General features: G+C 35.1%; 1 protein-coding gene across 1 annotated transcript in view; it reads left to right on the top strand.

Annotated features, from left to right (window-relative positions):
* The window catches only part of LOC149782281 (uncharacterized), a 65244-nt gene extending 48295 nt beyond the window's left edge, over nt 1–16949 (top strand). Inside the window, exons 11-14 of the mRNA XM_089933662.1 lie at nt 2106–2188; nt 4933–4963; nt 13327–13418; nt 14749–16949. Of these exons, the coding sequence (XP_089789788.1) occupies nt 2106–2188; nt 4933–4963; nt 13327–13418; nt 14749–14789 (247 nt within the window). The 3' untranslated portion in view covers nt 14790–16949. The remainder of the gene's footprint in view (nt 1–2105; nt 2189–4932; nt 4964–13326; nt 13419–14748) is intronic.
* Nucleotides 16950–23017: the final 6068 nt, after the last annotated feature.

A 23017-nucleotide genomic window follows, 5' to 3' on the forward strand; every position in this document is an offset into this window, starting at 1 on the left:
TCATTATATAGCTTTAAAATTTCACATTTCTTTGTGGACAAGCCATTGCTTTGTGTCTGTGTATGCTTCTAGTCACTTTTTCTTTGTTTCTTTCCAAACACTTTCCTTATTTCCATCCCTATCCAAAAGGGTAATTTATATCGCTTTTGGTATTTTCTTTCGTACACGTGGCAATAGCAATATCAGTTTATAAGACAATTGGACGGCGTTGCTGCTTTCGTTCCTCGAGAGATAGAACAAATATGTGTCTTAGATTTGTTGCATTTTGAGGTGAAATATTAACATATCACTTGAGGCATTATGTTGGTTTAACAAAGGTACTGTAACTTGTACTGGCTGACTATCCCTAGATCACAATGCTAAGTCCGCCCATCATCATATTGGTAATACTGTTATTATTAGTATTTTTTCATCTCTTTTATACGATTATTCTGCAAAGAACTGAACTTATGTGCACTCTGTTGTTCATGCTTGTCACAATATGTTCCGTCTTGACTGAATCACGCCACGTGTCATCCATGGCGCCCTGAATGCTGAATGATATACAGAAGACGTGACATGTTTCTTTGATTAAGACCTGATCTGTTCTTATGAGACAAAGAAGACATACTAGGATTGGCAATCTTCCGAATGGAATCTTCGTCGCTTTCCCAACTATAAACAAATTACGGTTTTTTACTAGACGTTCCATCCACTTTTACAGTGTTAATATTGGGCTTAGCGTCGAGTCGTTGACAAACATATACAAGAGACTCTTCAAATCAGATTACTCTGTATATGTGAAGACGATGTGGATCATTAAGTACTGAGCAGTGTGTGAGATGCATATAGTTCATAGAGTAGTCTGCTTCTAAAAGATGTTAAAATATGGACCAATGATCGATGAAATTTACGTGGACAAAGAGTGCAGAGGCCTCATTTTTGTTAGTAATTAAAATCTAAAAGTATCTGGATCTTTCAAGTGCCACCCCAGTATTCCAGAAAAGGAAATACTACTCATCCGTGTTTGTGCGTGTGTATATGTGCGATTTGGCTCAAACTGAAATTTTACCCCTGCTTGTATCAACGTTGATCTTTTAGGTTTTAAGTGTCTCTTTCTTTACCCTCAGCTATTCTTGGTAAAGTGTTTGCAAGAATATGTGTTATCATACTGTTAGCACTAGTTCTGTTTCTGAAGGTCAGTGTTTGTCTCAAATAATACATAATGGTCTGTTAGAACATGTGCAAAAAGTATGTGATTGTAAAGAGGTGAATTAATCTCTAAGAGTGAGCTATTGTTTGTAATTGTGTTTATAATCGTCTGTTTATATACATGTTCATTTTGAATACGTGACATACCACCAACTCATGTATGATTCCATACGTCATATTATCATTCACGTATGTCGCACAGAAGTCCCAAATGTTAAAATTCAATTACGATTTATAGTATCAATCGTAATCCCAAATGTTATAAGCTCACAGTGTTCCAAGTGATAGTGTTTAATTTCCATAGACTTCATTATCCTGCAGAACTCTCATTATGTCATCTTAATCTACTATGCGTTGTGTAGGTGGTTCAGGCAACTTTGGAGGGAAATGTTTGATCATATATGACTATGTGTATATTCGCAATCTATAAAACTAATTAGTACAATGACACTGTTGTACGAGCTTGTTTATTATTCTGCATTGTTTATAGTCGTTATATAATAAAAATGATAATACGAACTCCTCTATATGTGCATGTTTAGGAGCAAGTTATGTTTTTGTTCTATAGACAGCATGCCACTACATATGCTTTCCTTTTGACGTACATTCTGGCAATAGCGTATACTCCCTCACATATGTGTCGCAGTAGAGGACGCCTATTCCACTGTGCTGCACCGTGCTGCACGAGAACATTATTTTATATCTCTTTAAGACTTCGTGAGTGAAGTCTACAAGTAAGATTTGTATCAATCGGCAGAGATAGCAACAATAATCCCAAATCAAAATCATATGACTTCTACTTTCTTCATCCAATAACCACAAAATAGTTTCGAATACACGCAACGTGAACCTAATACTGGTTGCAAACAACTATCCGCTAGTTCTATGTCAGTTCCCAGTTCCTTTCATTCCAGTACTAACGAAATAGTCCACGATCGAAAATACGAGGAACTACATGTCAACATGACAGGAATAGAACCATACCTAGAACTCACAGGTAAGTCACATGCATGATATATGCTTTGTTTACTTTGCGAAATGTTCCATTTATATAGCATATGCACGCACAGTGTATTGTCCATCTAAATCAATGAAAAAAGACATATACAAAATTTATAAAGGATAATGTACCATGTCAAGTAACACAAGGCGAGTCTGCCAGTAAAGCAGCTGTAACAGAGTAAAATTTAGGACCTAATACATCTGACATAATTTGAATTCATTTTTACGTTTGAAAGATCAAAAGCTTTTCAAATATGTTGAAAATAATAGTGTGTTTCAGACTGTTGTCCTGCAGAATTGGTAATTAAAACAAGCAAACTAACATTAACAACACCACACAAATAATTTATGAAGAATAAAGTATTGCTTAAAAGAAGGACAATGAATATTTAATTGCGACTGTAGTATGTCATGTTGGTGCCGAAATATTTATCTGTAGAAAATTACCGTAGCTTAAAACTAAATGCTTAAGTGATCAAATTATCATTATGTTCCACACTGGTATAGACAAAATGCTTTCTTGACGAAAGTATTTGTGAGTCAGTTACATAACACTTTGCATGCAGACAGAGTTGAAAAGCAAGGATATGGAAAATATAGCAAGCTGTATAAATGCGTTCCTAAAGTGACAGAGGCAAAGTGCGCTTGACAGAAAAAAAAACAAACATATTTTCGTTATACTATAAACAATCCGTTTAATTTTTTTCTTTAATTATTGAAAATCTCTCGATGTAAAAAACCATGAAGAAAATAATTTTGTAACTTAAACAATCTTAAAGTTCTGCTTACAAAACGCCCGAAACCTGTAACAGACCCATAAACTTTAATTTTGAACGTGTGTCATAGGAACAAAAATCAAATAATCGACATTAAATTGTGTGAAGTCCACGTTAAAACAATTACATAGAGCATAACATAGATTTGACATATCTTCTAATTTGACATGTGTTAAGGGAAATTGTAAACCAATTTATGAACACAGATATTTACGGAAAAAAGCAATAAGCTCTATAGACCTCGATCAAAGCATTCAAACTAGTAGTGAAGAGCAAGGAGACTGGTGGTAGAGACATTTGCATGTAAAATTAACATATATTTATGATAGTGAATATAAAGATGGAGATGTCAAACAAGCTAAATTGATTGAGTTTCTAAAGGATCGTAAAAGACTAATAGAAAAGAGTATGTTAATGTCAAACCAAAGCATTCTAAATTATACAATCAGCAGTTTTGCGCACTCTAGTTCAGGACATTATGTTCCTCACACAGCCAGCCGAATCAGTAGAAGTAATAAGGTAATACATAGCTAAATTAAGGTAAACGTATGACACCTACGAATGAAAAAAATAAATAATAAGTCAGGTGAAAATAAGAAGCAACGGAAATAATTTATCCAGCACTTATGAGCAACCTCTTTCTTATTCGACAAAAAATTCCAAGTAATCTTGCTACTGATCAACAAGGTATAATATCTCAGAAGTGTTAAACAATTATTCAATGTCGCTCATTAGATGCTAAAATATTTAAGTTGATCTTTATGGAGCTGCTTTTTAAATGTTGTCTTTATTTATCAGTCAGTTTATTACACATTGCAATAGATACTTTCATACATATCATTTTTGAACTAATGACGACTACTGCAATTACATTGCTTATCCAAATACATGCACGTATGTTGTTCTTATTTAATGTATTCATAATCATTTAATATAGTCTTTGGATCTATCATCATTAGTTTAAACATTTTCTAGAGGCTTGATACCTTTTTCCATCATTTATTGCCTATACAGGAACACAATCAGCTGAAAATATTGTTAGATGTAAACAACGACACCTAAACGATATAAATGAAGCCAACTAGACATCCATCTCCAGTATAAGAGGAATACCAACAAATTTTAAATATACATTTTATATCATCCCTGTTAAGAGATCACTGTGACAATTTGACAATTGCAAAAGCTGAGCGTAAAGGAAATGAAACAAGTTGAATAACATATTCGTAAAGATCTTTTAAATTTGTTAAGTCGTTGTCATTGTCAAATCTAATATACACCGCAATATTTTGTTGTGTGATTATTTCTTCCTATAAACGATTTAGACTATATCTAAAATGCATATAAGTGTTACTTCGAACGGGAATGTTCTTCATGTGGAACTAAAGTGCTGGATTGGTTTACAGTTAATTGCATCTCATGCAAAACCACTAACGAAGCCACGTAAAAAGCCTTTTTTGGTGATGACATTCATATTTGTTTTGAAAATATTTTACGCGCTCTCATGCCAGGATTATATCCACTTATATTATGTATACCATTTTGGCGTCTCACAATGGCAATCAATCAGAAATATATGTTGGTGCCGGGTTCTTTTTTCAATATCTGGATGATAATAGAGTTATCAATTAATTGCACCTGATTTTAAATTGACAGAAACAAAGTGGTGCTTTTTTGATGCAGTTATGTACATGCCTTTTTTAATTAAATGCGTCTTAGTAATCAATACAGGGAAAACATATAGAGTGAAATACGATATATTTTGTTGTATTTGTAAAGTTATCTATTTTAAAGTGTAATTTCCTTTGTTTCATTTTCCTAATGCCCCCTTACACAGAACACATATAAGTTATAATGAAATAACAAAAAATACCATAGGCCTGTATAACATGTTTAGTCATGGTGTTTATATTGCGGTAGTATTGGTTTCGATTACGCGCCATTGTTTAATCTTTTCCCACAGATATCCGAAGAAGCAGTGGTGACAATGTCAGGTACGTTTCATTTTAAAACCAGCTACTTTTCGTTTTCTTTGTACATTAAGTTTATCAAATACTTGCCTTTTACATATGTTCATTATTGTATATCAGTGACAAATAGAAAGTGATTGTAGATAGATCGAAATACATTGTGTAGATTCTTATCAGAAACAGTTTAAAGAAAACAATAATATTTGAGCCAAGTAAGTACAATCAAGGGCTACACTTATTCTTATTGCATCATATTGACCTGAGAGTTCATACATTTTATATGGGCCAGTATGCAACATAAAGACATTTTACCATTTGTTTGCGTAGTTACCATGTAAGAAAAGACGTGTATTATGTGCTAGTAGTACGCGTATAACACTCCTAGTCCACTCAAACAATTTTGTGTAACCCAAAGTTAAGTCTAATTTAAGACAGAAAGGTACATTTCCAATGTTAAACATCGTATTTTTTAGAAGAACGTTCCTGAATCACTCAAACTCTTATAGACTAACATTCCTATTGCCAAAAAAACTTGGTATACATTACTGATTTTTCTACCTTTGCACAATGTTAAATCTCGTCATGCAAGACAACATTTCCAGTAAATTAAATTTTTAATGTACCTTTCTTGCTCCAAATTCGTGGACAAAAACATATGTATTGTATGCATTGTACTCAAAACCACTCATAAATTACATGTTGATAACATAGATATCTTAACGTGCATGGTTGTTTGTATTTATTGATTTTACTTTTGAGGTTAACATACGTAACAATTATTTAATTGTTTTTAGACCACACAACCAATGATGAATAGCTACATTATATAACACTTAGTACATACATGAATTATCAGTGATATTGTTTTAGATGACTTTAATATGAACTCAACAGTAGTGTTATCAAGAGATAATAAGTATATAAGTATAGGTAGCATGGACCGTATTTAACCCAACTGAGTTATAACGTAGACTATAAGAACAAAGACATGGAGTTTGTTATTTTAATTTCAAATATCAGAATCCTGTATCACAATACTGTGCAATAGATACTGTTTCACAAAATGAATGCAGTATTGATAACCTTCATATAACAACATAATCCTGATAGCAACATATTTAAATCAGTATTATTTAAGGAAGTAATTTCAGAGTTGATTAACAAAATCCTTTTAGAAATATGAAAACAAACATATATACGTATAACAGAAGTACGATGTAAAAAGGATAACACAGTCAAAAGTGACCAACAGCTGACAGTTACAAACCATTGGAATTGGTGAGTGATCATTTTACAAGGTACATCTAAGTTTTCACTTTGTTAGAGTTTGGTAAAATAGAATGCTTAGAGATGGTGTAAAAACAATTCTTATAAATTCAAAAGTCACTTACGGATAAAACTTTCACTGTGGCCGATAAGGTAATATATATATATATATATATATATATATATATATATATATATATATATATATATATATATATATATATATATATATATATATATATATATATATATATATATATATATATATATATATATAATAAATAATAATAATGGTAGTCTCTCGCGTCGAGGAAGACAAGTTGTGCGATCTCATTCAACGGTGGACGCGCATGTGGCTCCTGAGCCCAAATTCCGATGCATACAGGCGGTTGCAGGTGAGGCATGGGACACCGATGGTTGGTGGTTTTTGTGATACAGTTCTGTGACGTCTCTCCCGAGTTGCAGCAAGACGCTGGTGGCGGTCATCCTCAAAGGTGGAACAGGCTTTTCTGGTCAGCGCTCGCCAATGGCTTCTGTCTAAGGCAGCGAGCTCGAGCTGGCGGGGTTGGAGGTCTGTCCATTTGATGTTCATCTTGAGGTTGTCTTTGTACCTCTTCTGAGGGCGGCCTTGGTTTCGGTTTCCCTGGGCTAGCTCGCCATAGAACAACTGCTTTGGAATTCTGCTTTGATCCATGCGAATGACATGGCCAGTCCAACGAAGATGGGTCTGGATTAGTTTGGCTTCGATGCTTGTTGTGTTGGCTCTGTCAAGGACTTCCTGTTTGGTGATTCGGTCCTGCCACTTGATACGCATAATGGATCTCAGGTGGCGCTGGTGGAATTGTTCCATCTGACTGATATGTCTTCGGTAGAGTGTCCACATTTCACAGCCATACAAGAGAGACGTGAGGACAACTGCACTGTATACTTTCATCTTTGTTGACAGGCGTATGTCCTTGTGCTGCAAAACCTTGGTTCGAAGTCGTCCGAGTGCTTGACTGGCTTTTTCGATCCTCGCAGTGATTTCTTTGTCCAGGGAGCCGTCACTAGATATTGTGCTGCCAAGGTATTTGAAACTGTCCACATTCTTCAGCTGCGTGTCGCCAGTGATGATACAGGGTTGTGAGGGGACAGTGGTTGGGGCGGGCTGGAAGAGGGCTTCTGTCTTTCCTTGGCTGATTGTGAGTCCAAATAAGTTGGAGAATCTGTCCATGATTGTCTGTAGGTGAGTCTCTTCATGGGCCTAGAGGGTACAGTCATCTGCAAAGGGTGCTTCAATGCTGAGTCTTTCTAGCGTCTTTCTTTTTGCAGCTAGGAGATCAAACACTGATCCATCCAGGCAATACCTAATGTAGATGCCAATGTCAAGGTCATGGGTGGCATGGAACAGTACCTGTGCGAAGAAGAGGTTGAAGAGTATCGGAGCAAGTACACAGCCCTGTTTGACACCATTATATGTTGGGAATTTCTCAGAGGGTTCACCGTCTGAGAGAATCTCTCCAGTCATGTCAACGTGGAGGAGCAGAATGAGGTTGGTAAACTTCTGAGGACAACCAAGTTTCTTGAGTACTACCCACAGTGCGTCTCTGTTGACTGTATCAAAAGCCTTTGTCAGGTCCACGAAGACAGCATACAGATTCATTTTCTGCTCAAGGCACTTCTCTTGGACTTGTCTCACTGCGAAGATCATGTAAACGGTGCTGCGGTCTGGGCGAAAATCACACTGAGACTTGGGTAGGTTATCTTCTGACACTGCCGCAATAACCTTGTTGAGGATGATGCGAGCAAGTGTTTTGCCAGCTATGGACAGCAGGGAGATGCCTCTGTAGTTACTGCAGTCCAAATGTGTGCCTTTATTTGATAGACGGTCATGATTGATGCGTCCCTGAGGTCGTTTGGCATCTCTTCTTCCGTCCAGATGCTGATTAGCACATCGTGGAATGCCTCCAGAATCTGTTCACTGAGAGCCTTGTACACCTCCGCTGGGATACCATCCTTTCAAGCTGCCCTGCCACAGTTAATTTGTTTAATGGCCCTCCTCAACTCCTCCATCGTTGGTGGAATATCCAGTTGGTGGTGCGTTGGCTGCTGGGGTATTTTGTCAAGAACAGGTTGGCTGACCCATGAAGGCATGTTTATGAGATGACTAAAACGTTCTTTCCATCTTTCCTTAATGCCATTCTTGTCCTTTATTAGTGTAATGCCATCTGAAGCGAGCAAGGGCGCAGAGCTGGACTTTGCGTGGCTGAAGATTGACCTGATGACGTTATAGAACTCTTTGGAGTTGTTAGTGCCAGCATAGCTTTGCACTTCATCAGCTTTCTTTTCCCACCAATGGTCATGCATCTTCCGGATTTCCCTCTGAGCCTCAGCTTGATAGAATTTGAATAGGTCTTTTTTGTTGATGGAGTTTGTGTCTTTCTGCCAGTCCATGAATGCTTTGTTCTTTCTGGCAAGCAGATCTTCAATGGCATCGTTGTTCTCGTCGAACCAGTCTTGATGGATTCGCTTCTTTGGGCCCAGCGTCGCCATAGCTGTTTCTCTTATCCTGTCCCTGAGCTTGTTCCATTTTTAGGAGGCATTTCCACATATTGGTCCGTTTGTTGACAGCTTATCATCTAGTCACGTCTGGAAGTTGAGCTTGGTGGAAGGCTGCTGAAGTTTGACAATGTTGAAGGCTGTGCGCACAAGTTTAGGACGTCTTAGGTGATGAGTGGCAATGTACAGATGTAGGGTAGGTCTGACAAGTTTGTGGTCTGTCCAGCATTATGCTCCTCGCATGGCCTTGGCATCACGCTGGCGGACTATTACATAGTCGATTAAGTGCCAATGGAGAAATCTGGGGTGCATCCAGGTGTTCTTGTGTTTGTTCGCCATTCTGAACATTGAGTTTGTGATTAGGAGGTTAAAATCTGCGCATTTGCTGAGTAGGAGCAGGTCGTTGTTGTTCATTCTGCCGACACCGTGTTTGCCAAGCACACCTTTCCATCGACCATAATCACAGCCAACACGGACGTTGAAGTCCCCCAGTAGTATGATCTTGTCGTCAGCTGGAACTGAGCTAAGTATAGAGCTGAGGTCGGTATAGAACTGCTCGATGGCTTCTGCTGCACTCGATAGGGTAGTGGCGTAGGCGCTGATGATTGTTGCATGGAAGTTTGTGGCTGATAGGTATTCGCAATTTCATTAGCCTCTCATTGATACCAACAGGCATTTCCGGAGGCTGCTTCAGAAGACATGATTTGATAGCCAGTCCGACTGCATGGATCATGTCCTCATTTTGGGCTTTTCCTTTCCAGAAGAATGTGCAGCCGCTTGCTAGCTCAGTAATAGAACCCTCCTCTGCGAACCTGGTTTCACTCAAGGTTGCAATGTCAATATTGTAGCGTGAAAGCTCCCTAGCAACTAGAGCTGTTATCCTGTGTGGTCTTGCTACGTTCTCTTTGTCCATGAGAGTACGGATGTTCCATGCTCCAATAATAAGTTTGTTTTCTTTTATTATTTCGACAGCGGATATGGATGATCTTGCCTGCCGCGGCTTGCTGGCCAGATATTTTAGGGAAAGCTTTTTTTAGGCTACCTTTTCTAGGCCTCTCCCTATTCAGGGTGAGCAGCCCCGTCCTGAAAAAGTCTGCTCAGTTGCCCCTGGATGCTGCCGAACTGTTCTGCTGCCCTGGGTGCAGAGCAAAACGACCACTTTCCAAGGGCCGCCTACGTGCAAGTCTCTGACTACAACTCCCAGTGGTCATCTCCACCTGTTGTGTCGCCAGTCGCCCATCGCCGATGGACTTTGGTAGGTGCAGGTAAGGAACAATGAGTGTGATGATGAGGATGAATGATAGGTGCACAACATAACCTGTGCGTGAAGGAGATTAAAGTGAAACAGCCTTTGCACAGAGACAGCCTCACTCTCTCGGCCTTGGTAGTTAGAACTAAGTGGTACGAAGATTCGTCACGGCTGGGGACTACTTCGGCTGCATTGCATGGCTATGACGTCTTCCGTGCCTTGTCATACCCCGCGCTCTCCACAAAACGTTTGCAGATTCGTCTTCGTGGCCGTTGGATCACTCAGTTGATCTCTTCTGCCCAGTCTGACGAAACTGGCTTTGCTTGCAAGGATAGGCAAACTCCTAAGTCACAGAGGGTTTTTTGAGGCCCGTCGGCTACCCTCTACCTGGTTTAGCCGGCCAGTCGAAGCCGTTGCCCGTGGTGTGGCCGCTGTGCATGCTACAGCTACGTGGAGACACAGGTGACAGCTGAGGGCCTGGTGAGGACCAAAGATGGACAAGCTACTCCAGAAGGAGCACGACGTGCCCATCCACCAGAGGTACTACCCCTCCCAGATCACCCCGAAATACCAGTTTTAATGTAAACTGTGTTACCAATTGTGGATAGTCGAACAAATGTATAACGAACCGAAAGACAAAATGAACCCAACGTGGTAAACAAAAGGTCATCTCGCAACCGTTGTTTGCGAGGGAGATGCTAATATCATTGTTTTATTCCTTGATTCAATGCTTTCTTTTTTGTCGTCAATTGTAGCACATGTTTCGTTTCTTTTCATTAGTCTGAAAGTAATTAGCATGTTACCTAATGATATAGACGATAGTCTCCCTAATGAACAATTGTCAAAAATGGAAACGTAAGATGTAACAAAAGACCTATGATTGGGTTTATATTTTTCAGTATGTTGATATTGCCGAGCAAATCTAGGACATATATTTGTGAATGAACAGCCATAGACAATTGTTCCACAAATACTACCAGTCAGACATTGAAAATTGTGCGAAGTGAACGCACTTGTAACATCTGCAAAAATGATGAAGAAAAATATATAACACATCTGTTGTTAGTAAATAGACAATTGTTATTAGGCTTAGTTCACAGTACGACTTAAAGAGATGTTGAGTTTTACATTGTCAGTCCATAACAATTCACCTTAAATAAAAATACAATTTATGAGGTTAAATATAGATTAAACACAATACATAGTGGCCCAATCTATGAAGTAGTTGTTTTAGAATCAGACTTATGAATTTACATCATGACATAAATCGAAAATCATTAATAAATCTGAAAGAAAACAAGAAACGTTCCAAACTCCTTAAAAAGGACATGTTTTACAACGTCGTTCTTAGGCCTACTTACAACAACTAAAGACAAACTATCAGGTATAAAGTTGTCCTGTAGGATTTTTTGTAACAGACAAGCAGTAATAAAACATTTTTCACGGTTCAGTCAGTTTCTTTCAGACGCATCACTCATATGTGGTAATAAATTATAATGACAAAAACAAAACAATGTTGAATTAAAACAATGATGACTTGTGCAACCTGCAAACAGGCAACACAAGCAACCGGCATAATAATTCAATCCAAAAGAATCTGGCAAGTATTGTTATGAGTCTATGCTATTAATATAGGTAACAGAAAAGAGATAAAACATCAACGTTTGTACAATTATACAAATAATTTATTTCAGTATAATACACCGTTAATATGACAAACAAGAACTTACGGAATTGCGAATGAATTTAATGCCAAAATAATAATAAAATTACAGACAAATGTCTGAGTGAACTTTAATGGAAATGCAAACTAAATCCAACGCTGAACGTGTTGATGTGTCTGTGATGACCCGTATAATGCTGCTATGCCAACATTCTTTTGTTGGATCACATTAGTACAATCCAAAAAGTATTTTCTTTTGTCTGTATTTCACTATAAATCCATTAATGTATAATCTCCAAAATAGTTATCAGAGGATTCTGGATTTCCTCAGAAAAGCTTCTAGAATAGAATAACTTGAAGAAATAAATTCGAGCCCAAATGAACAACTGGTCGCAACAATAATAAAAAAATGATTGTGCTATATCTTCAAGCACGAACGACAGACTTTCTGAAGAAAAAACATTAGTTATACGACAAACTAAGATGCAAAACAAAACCACAGATGATGGTCACAAGTACATTATTCTAGAAGGAATAAAAAGACTGTGGATATAATTAGAAAGTCCTTCACTTGCATAACAATAAAACATATGACAGTCATCACGTAGTCTAGATAAAACAAAATAAAAGTTTTTGACATAGCTCAAGATAAGGGTTCTAATTCTGAGAAAAATATAAAAAATAGTTATTTACCAAAACTGTTACTGATTTTGGACATGGTCATCCACTAGATAGAATGTTTCATTACCCGCAGCATATAATGAAATAAAGCAAATATTTAAAAGACCTAACTAACAAGCAATGCAGATTAACAATGGTATGCAGACATTATTGACGTGGATATACGTACATTGTTAATTAACGAGGCAACCAAAGAAGTAAACAGATTTAAGGTAGGAGTAAACATATTTATTTTCGTGACAACTGCTACATTTCGGAAAGCCTAAATTTACAATTAGCGCAACATTCATAATTTGATAATGAAAGAATTGTTAATAAAGACCATCTGTCTAATGATGATAAGGAATATTTAAAAAAAAAAAATACTTTTAGATGAGCCAGTTTTGTACATTAGTTGAATATCTGAAAACATTGAATACGGTGTGTTTCTTTTACGATCTCGATTTATTCCTCAATAGAACATATGATACATCCAGAACAGAAATATACTGAAGACGTTAAGAATCTAAAGCAAAGACCTTGAACTCCTGAAATGGAATGGATATGATGAAGCTTTGAACAACTGGTAAATCGGGTCAAACAATGCTGGGACGAAAGAAAAAAATACTGAAATAAGAGAAAGAAACAGCACCACAGCCTTGCCTCAAAAACGTAAAACTCAGTTACAGGGCATAATAACGTGGTACACTGTTAATTGCTTTAAATTTTAAATGACAAATATTTTCACATTCTGTAATATAATCCGTATATCTGCTATAGACAATATTGTCGGCCAATATATGAGTTGACAAAAACAAAATGGTTGACGCAAGTACTAAAACTTCCTTTGCCATTTAGGATTTCGTTTCTTCACACACGAGAAGCAAACCTGATGTGTAACTATGTCTATAACGGTAAAGATGACGTTATTACAAATGTTAAATATGTAAACGACAATTCTGAAAGAACATTTTCCGCTCAATTTGCTTATGTCTCTAAAATTCGGTTCAGAAATGCTGACAGTACCAGCTCTGACGAGATGCATCAATATTCAAATGCTGGCTTGGTGTCAGACAACCCAATGAATCAGGAGATCCTTGAAGGTATGAACGAATATACATAAATTCTTGGGAATGGGGAAACTTGCATTTAGGGCTAGTAATGTAGTATATTCCCCGTTGCTAATATTTGGAACCCTAGTTTATACTTTCGGATACCCCTCTCACCACAACATAATCAACAATCGCTTATTGCATACTATATGTCAGGAGAGACTAAGTATACAGTGATTATATTTATGGTGTCATTGCCTGGAAATAGTTTTACTTTGCTCACTTCAAACTGATAGCATAAAATTAATTTGTATTTTACATCATGATCATTCATTCTTACAATTTCCATAATTAAACTGTAGAATCAATAAAACCTTTTACACAAATATATGTCCAAACTTACATTTCATACTACAGTTTGCATCCAAGAAAATAAAGCCTGTTATCGTTTGAACACGTCCTGAAATATTGACATATATATTTTGATATTATCCACTTTTGATTTTTCTAAAGTTATTGTTCAGCTAACAGAGAGATAAATCATGACAGTATGTTTAAATATAACCAGTGAACAAATCATATTTGTAGTATTATATTCGATAAAGTAAACTTGTCTTCGACGTTTGTTTCTCGGTGTCCAAAGCGATTAATATTTAAAATTGTGGATATCTCTCATTTGCAAGACATGAAGCATAATCTTTAATTAATGTGTTGGCGACAAATTCAATGAAAATGAAGTTTTCGATGAACAAATTTATAAAAGAGCTCAACATTTTGTGTTTACGTTATATTTTCACCATGTTAATGCAATCATATTATGTTGCATTAATACGTTATACTCTTTCCTAAGTTGATATCAGATGAATCTATGATATTTGTTCGGCATATTATATATGCTAATCCCCCATGTCGGATAATCTATATTCTTAAAAATAAAATACTATATTTAATTTATTTTAAGTTTATATACATTATTAATAACATTGTAATAGGTTTTCTTTCTTTTTTATACTTCTTCCATTATATGACGTTCTGACCCATGCTAATCAATTACAATAAGCTATGGCAAAATCATCAATATCAAGTAATGCAGCAGTAAGAACCAGGGATATATTTTCATATGAAATTCTTAGCGATACGTGGATAGCATATAGAAGTATTAATTATGCCCGCCATGTAATACGTAGAAATTTGAGATGATACTTGAGCGTTATACTTGTCTACGTTGGTGTTAACTATTACTTTTTCTCTTTTTGTGTTTGTTTCTTAATACAAACTAATGGCTAACTGATTCTTAAGTAATTACCTACTACTAAAAGTTTTGATAGAGACCATGTCACAGTTACCTTACTGTTATTAAACTAAAATACTTTTCTTACAGGTGGTATGGTTATTTACGAAAACACCTGGATACCAAATTGAAAAATACCAAGGACCACTCAATCGGTGGGATACAATCAAACGTTTATATGAGATACAATACAATGCCTATCACGAATCTATATTCGATGTGGCAACGTGAAAATGGACTCAAACTTGTCTTATTAATATACAGGTGATAATAAACATTGTCATATGTTAGATGTTAATGGTTGTAATTATGTATTGTTAGTAAAACATACTAGTAAAGCTAGAGCACAAAATCCATTTGAGCGTACTTACAAGTGCAAAGACATAGTTTATCTCTCTCTTTATTGTAAGTAATGAAAACGTTTCTCAGTAGAAAATGTTATTTATGTATATTGAATTTAAACATCGAATGTTCATTAAGCGACTACGTCAAAACATCCCAAGCATTCCAATGCTCCTAGTTATAAAAGAAATTAAAATATTTAGACATATAAGCTATAATATGTTTTCAAAAACAATAACTTTTTTGTGTTTACATGACATTTGGTTATCTCTAAAGAAAATATTGATTATCTACGTACTCAAGACAGCTCTGAACTTTTATTTTAGTTGTAATATGTTAATGACAATTTGCATCAAGACATTTCATAACACAGATATATATTACACTTCCACAATTGATCAAAGATGTAAAAGATTAATAATATTGGGGTATTTCAAAATACAATAGTTATTCCGGAATCTACTTAACATAAAATAATCAGAACACATTATCTGTAATTAGAATCAAAATATTTGAAATTTTGCGCATTCAACAATATTGATATGCGTATTTGTCCTGGATTTAAGTGTGCATATTGTAGGTTTGTGCTTTCAATGAACGTTTTCATATTTGTCTATGTTCTTTTTTTGTTTTTGTTTGGCTTGCTGCTCTTTTTCTTTGTGAGCATTTCATATTATTTAAACGTTTTGCAACTGATAATGCTGATTTCGTTTCAAGTGGGGGTTACACAGATGTAGTTCTGCATGTATACGTATAGAGGTTTAAATGAACGCTAGTACAATCTAGCAAATATCAATTACAGATATTTGACATTTGTTAAAAAAATATCGTTTGAAGCAACCTGATCATTTTTCCTGTAAATTAAACAAATACGTATATTGTATGACCTGGCTGTTAAGGAATTTGATCACATGGAAGCAATAAAATATCCAGTAGTTTATAAATACAGATGCATGCAGTTCTTTCCGGCATGTGTTCTTAGCTAAGAGCAATATATGAAACTTTAGAAACTAACATACAACGATGGGGTCATCTTTACATTTAAATCGAAATATTTATATCAACTCTCAGCAGGAAATTTAGATCTACATTATCGACATTCTGACACTATTCTGATCGACATTTGGTGTCAAAAGGTAACAACTGCACAATCTACGATATCATACCGAAAATCCCATTATTTGTGTTTTATCCGATTGTATTTTAATTTTAAAAAAATTGTATTCTAGAGTTTACTTTGCTAATCCTTGTACTTGTTATCATTATTTTTAGTTGTTTTTTCTATTCGTAACGCTTCATTAAGGATTATTAGGTGATCATTTATTTCACAAAGTCATTTGTGAGAACCTTTTACTGCAACAGGTACAAGTTATAGTGATGATGTGACTATTTTCAAAACACAAAACTTTCTGTTGTTGGCCAAACTTTTCTAACCTCTTTCGTTTTGAAACAAGAACGCAAAAGATGAAAATATATGTGCAATACTATAACCTGATATAATGATAATAATACTAATATAACATACATACTAGTTTTGTGTAGGGCTTTTCTTCGACGCGATAATTAACAATATTTGAGTGATCAAGAAAAAAAACCATTTAATTCTATACCTTTAGAACCGTTGAGAACATGACAAATTTATATTGTTTCCATGCTTTCTGAGTCGGTCAAAATGTGAATACGAATCTATGTAAATATACCTACTTATAAATTCTGAAAATTTTTTTATTATCATAAAATGCATTATATAAAATGTCGGCGTAATCTAAAAAAATAAAAGCTTGCACAGAGTTTGCCGCTAGCAAAAAATTACCTTTCAATCAACAAATAAAAGCAAAAGGGATTATGACTAGGGTAATTGGTTATAACCATCCGTCTGCAATGCAGAATACTTCTTTTACAAGATGCTTTTGTTTTTTCTCTCGTTAGAAATACAGTTGTTACTTTTATTGTTGCTGTTATTATTTTTTATGCAAATCTATCATCATTCCTCTCTTAATTTTGGTTTTGTTGTCACCACAGTCAAACTAATATATTTTAATGCAGTGTGGCGATATCGCTGTTCCTGATAAACCTATACCTCAGTCATAAAATGTATATACACTTCAAATACCAATTTTGAATCAGATGATATGCCATCATGAACCTTTTAGTGTAGAATACATGAATGTTAGATCTTGAAAAGAGTGTTATTCCCATAATGTCTCACATTTACAGCAACCGCAGCAACAATGTCATCATAAACAACAATATAATTTTGATGATGAAATTAACACAATTCTAACACTCAAACAACAATTAACAATGCAATAAGGTGCAACTTTCCAATAATAAATGATTTTAAGTGCCCTATTTGGAAGACTAGCCTTACTAAATAAGCTTCAATCATGGTCATGGACGAGTACATGCCCTCCACTTTCCGTTCATTGTTACAATCACGATACCATCTTATTAGTTCAAACATGAAAATAGACCGAAACTGTAAATGTTTGCATCGATGTTGAAAGTTGTACATCATTCAGGTCATTGGGTAATGGGACACAATTCACAAAATATATTTTGTTGTCTGACAGCATAAGGCAAGTATTGAACAAAAACGTAAAACCTAAAATAAGCGCGAAGTCTAATGAACGAATTTGAATTGTTCCAAATCCGAGGTAAGGTATGGTTGTGATAAACAGGTAATACAGTCCAACACGGTCAAGTTACAGTAGGGTGAAATATTTTAACAAAGCGTTGTAAATAATGTAAATATAGAAACAATTCATCATGTACTCAGTGTGCAAACTGCTAAGATATGTTACGTATCACTCAGTATTTAAGAAATTGCTTACTGTTCTAATGCCACTGATATGAAATGGTCAGCATTATAACCTTATGTGTATCTGTATCTGTAAATACATGTTAACTTAACATGCAGTCTTTATTTCCTCAACTTATCTGTATGGTCATTGCATACATAGGCTAATATGTTAATTAACACATCGTGTGGGTGTGCGAAGACAATAACTCTTTAAAAAATGTCCAAATCGCGCTTAATCTGTTAATTTAGTAACGCATGTCCACAATGAATTTGCTTGCAATTATTTAAATTGTAATTACTCAAAATATTCACAGTTGAATGAAGTAATTTAGAATCCTTGATGGTAATATCTTTATATAAAATATTGAAAATTATTGGTGTGCTTTAGATCAATCAAAAGGAATATTTTTATGTAAACTATTTACATTTCAATTGTGTATTTTGTATCCGTGAATTGCAATATCTGTATCAATATTTAATGTTCATTAGTGTATTTTAGATCAGTGAAATGTAGTATCTTTGTAGAAAACAACCACAGCCTGTTGGTGCATTTTAGATAAATTGACTTGTATAAAATGCTAACAGTTCGTTGATGTATTTTAGATCAATGGTGGGTAATATCTTTGGATAAAATGGACACAGGTAGCAATTAATTTCACTGCAAGGATATTCGATAAACGAAACTTCATAGCAACATACATCACAGTTTTGATGTATCTGAGATCCACGAACGGTATTATTATTGTTCGCATTTAACATTTAATTGCACTGATCATATATTATATAAATGAAACGTAATAATAGATTATTTTTTTAAGCAAAATAGGTAAGCGCTTTATTTGTCTATGGTAAACTGTCACTTTTAACAAAACGTTAATGATGTAGCCGTTTTAAGAAAGATCTTGAATTAGAACTAGATGAACTTTGAAACAATAAATATAAATACTACTGAGTCTGAATACTGTTTTGTTACAAGACAATTGGAGATCACAACTCTTTGAGAAGAGATAGACCCATGCAAATTATTGCTGCGAAGATGAAACTAAACGCATATTTGGTTGAAGCAACACTAAAACGCCTGATTGGTAAGATGTAAGTGGTATGTTCGTTTGTTAAACAAATTTGTACCATAACTTACAGGACATGGTAATGATTTAGTACAGATCATCACATTCATCTCAAGGCATGATTTGCAAGAGGTTTACTTCAGTTACGATAAAATAAATTAATAAACATTGCTACCAAATTATAGCTTTTCTTTCTGTCTGAGAAACTGCAGTACCATTCCATATGATTATCTCATTGTCAAACAGATAGATAATCTTTTAAATGATAATGGAGGTAATTATTAACAGTATATTAGTTTTAAACAGAACATATAGAAAAGTTATAGTATAAGAGACACGCAGGTTAAATATAAATTCTGAATGTAAATGGTGGAGAATTGTATTCTACTTTTGTACCTTAAGATCATTACACTAATATGGGGTACGTTTTCTTTAAGAGTATGACGTATTACAAATGACCCATTGTTTGGCCTCAAGCTGATATGAATGTTACTTCGTAGGCTATACAACAAGATATGTATTGATACAATTGCCCTTACTATTTAACATAACGTTTGGCATGACCAACATTCAGTCACTTACTTGACACAGGGTGAGAGGTAAAAGAAAAGGTGTAAAGAAAAAGAATTTAAATCCTTTATATATATATATATATATATATATATATATATATATATATATATATATATATATATATATATATATATATATATAATACCTTCTCTAGTCCCATGCCCCCTGTAATTTCCAGCTAAGAAAAGTAAAAGCGATAGTCTTTTATAATTAAGTAATTGTGTGGAAGTAACCAAAATGAGACATTCATAGTAGGTTAACCTTGTTTATGAGCTTCTGAAGACTTGGGTAAATTCTTAGAAATATGTATGAGGTTTATCATTTATTTGAAGCTCTCATGGCAAGTGAGGGTGAGGAGATATTCGAAATTGTAGATATCCTAAATTTTTCAATTCTCACTACACCAACACCACATTCGTTTTACCCCTACACCCATTAGAAACAGTAGTATAAGGCTGTGCGACTCGATATAAGATCTCATAAGATTACACATTTCCTATAATTTTATGTTTGTGTTGCTCTATTGAAATATCCTTGTAATTGTTCAAGTCTATCTCTATCTGTCAATACAGATCTCGCTGTCTCTCCTTCTCCCCAATTAGACTATGTGACAATGTGATGCTATTTGGCAAAGGAAAACCAAATCGCAGAAGTATAACTGCAATGTCTGACAATGATCAGTCTCTATTAAAGAGAAAAATCACTGAAATATAACTGGAATATTTTCAGTCTTACAGACCTAGCAAAACCAAACCAAATTGATATGTATATCTATGTTTTGTCGTTGACTTGGTCAGTACTTGAGGACAGAGGTATATCTGCCTACTCACATATTGTTTCTTTTGTAGTCAACAACATATTACGTAGCTAATAAATGTTTATTATTTTATTTTATGTATTAAGACCATTATTCTTTGGATGCACCATGTTTATCAAGTTTGAGTTTATATTAGTTCCGACTGGTTGGATGCTAACAACGAAATAATCAGACCTGATCTTGTTTATGGATTTGATGGAAGTTTCCATTAAGATGATAGAGTATTTTCAGAAAATGGTCATTATGACAGAGGTCCAGTGGAGATCTGTACAGACCAGTGCACTCTCCACATCTTTCTGTACTTTGTATGGAAAAGTTAGCAAAATACAGAAATACGACCTTCGAGTTCCATGAGTGTGAATGATGTTTGCAAAGGATATTACTGATCAGCATGAGAGCAATAACGTAACACTAAATGAAATGAAGTTGTATCGATGAACGAAAATTTCAACTGAGCCTTTGCTACACGTCCATCAATGTTAAATGATAAAGAAGCTTTCTCATGCGCAATTAAACTATCTCGTATCTTTGGATTTTGTAGAAATATTAGAAACGCTATATTTGGAGCTAAAGACACTGTGGTACTTGTAAGAAATGCCACCAACAACGATGCAATCTGGAGACATAACGCAGTTGATGCTGGTAAAGTAACACCGGCAAAATCTGTCACTATGGATGCCGGTAATGACTCCATCGCTTGCTGAAGAAATAAAACTAATTACTTTTATTAATTCACGTGGTAAATCATTGTTATCATGGTTGACAATGACTACATATTGCGTCTAAAGTAATGCTGCTGGTTTGTTTACATGGCAAATAGCAGAACAGCAAGGAGTTTCCGCACCAGAAGAAATATTTATCGCTTTTCAGAAAAATGCCAGGGTAGATTCACAGGAAATAAATCCAATGGTATTTGACACACTTGGAGTTTCTGAAGTTGCTTTGAGAATAAATGGACATCAAGAACCTTATGAAGAAATTTTGTTAAATTTTGAACAAAATCATGTTGCACGTGCTTATCATCGGTTGATGACATTTATGGGGTGTGATCCAAATGTTGACACTGGTTTGCAGATATCTCAGCGGGATTTCACAACATTATATCCAATCTATTACTTTTCATTGGAACATTTAGATTTATTCAGGCAATCTGTCGTAGATATACATTTTCCAGCCCGTGTAGCTCGACTGCCTGCTGGTGGTTACACAGCAATGGCCGTTATACTCAGCGACAAATCAATGTTATTTAAAGGTGTTGGTGGACGAATGAGAGTTATTCATGCGCCACTAATTATATCACTCACGATATTTTTAATGTTATATCATTATGTTATTGTCAGTCTGATTGCTGGTCAGATTAAAAGGATTCAATCAAGTTCAGTAAAGAAATGGGGAATAAAAATATCATTAAAAAAGATCAGATCACATGTGGTCAAAATCAACTATCATTGTCAGAACGTCAGCTCTGAAATTTAAATAGCGCCAGACAATCAGAAACAGGCGTTCAACACAAGCTTTCTGCTGGTGCGGTTAAAGACTCAGTTAAAACAGGCGGTATAATTCCAATTCTTGCACCTTTACCAGCGTTAATAGCCGCTGCTGCTCCACTTGTTGTTTTAAGTGGTGTTGTTGGACATGCTGGTAAAAAGCTAGCTGGAAATGTAACAGGAGGAAGAATAGAAAAAAAGGAAGAGTCTGAGACTTCCAGAAACTCCTTATGGATAGGGAAAAGGTCTGAGACTTCCAGGAACACTTCGTTAATTCGTCCAATGTCTAATTATGATTTAATTGATTTTGCTTATAAACTGAAAACAAATAATTGTAGTGGAGTTTTATGTTTGATCAATTACCAGAACAACCAAATAATATTGAAACAGGAATTATTATTTTTGACGATATTTTTGAGCCTGGTACTCATCGGGTTGTAAACACATTTGATGCGGCTGGTTCTATTTGTTTTGATTCATATGGGCTTCCTCTGCCAATATAATCTTTAAAATACGCCTAAAAACATTCCATTTTGGTATTCAACATTACCAACACAAACACTAACTGGTCTGACAATGCGTGGTCGTGAAGTAATGAATGTACTCAATGCTATATCTTCATCAACATTACCACCTCATAAAGTCGTGCACAAGTATACAAGTAGCCGTTAATCGTTTTAAACAGATCTTAAGTATAATGGTTGATATTTACGGAAGATCTTCTTCTATCAAATACAAGAAAAAAATGATGATATTGTCTTGTCAAATTTAGCGACTATAGATTAACATGCCGGTATTATGAACCTCTTTGGAGTTGACCGAGATGAAGTTATTTTTCAGGATAAATACGGCGTCTTAAAGACGAGTAATATCAAATAAAATGACATAATTCGTAGAGTTCTCTGTGCCACTACGGATAATATTCCAGTATTTACTGACGGGGGTAGAACCAGACACTCAAATATATCAATCGCAACTATTAGAAATGAAATTGCAAAAAGTGTTGATAATCGTTTACGATCTACCGGTGATATAATGACAGGTGAACTCAACATAAATAGAAATAAATAGTTGTTTTAAAAGATCCAACATCTAACGGAGACGCCGCAACAGCAAAATATGTAGACAATGACTATAATACAGTAGACACTAAATTAACCACGCTGCGAGATGAGTATGACGATCACGTAAATATGTTTACAAATCTTCGTAGAAGTTTTAGAAAAAAGAATGAAATTGCAGATGAATTCTTTGGAAGTCCATTGACTTT

This window comes from Sinohyriopsis cumingii, chromosome 15, assembly GCF_028554795.1.
Source record: "Sinohyriopsis cumingii isolate HCF-2022 chromosome 15, ASM2855479v2, whole genome shotgun sequence".
In the NCBI taxonomy this organism is placed as follows: domain Eukaryota; kingdom Metazoa; phylum Mollusca; class Bivalvia; order Unionida; family Unionidae; genus Sinohyriopsis; species Sinohyriopsis cumingii.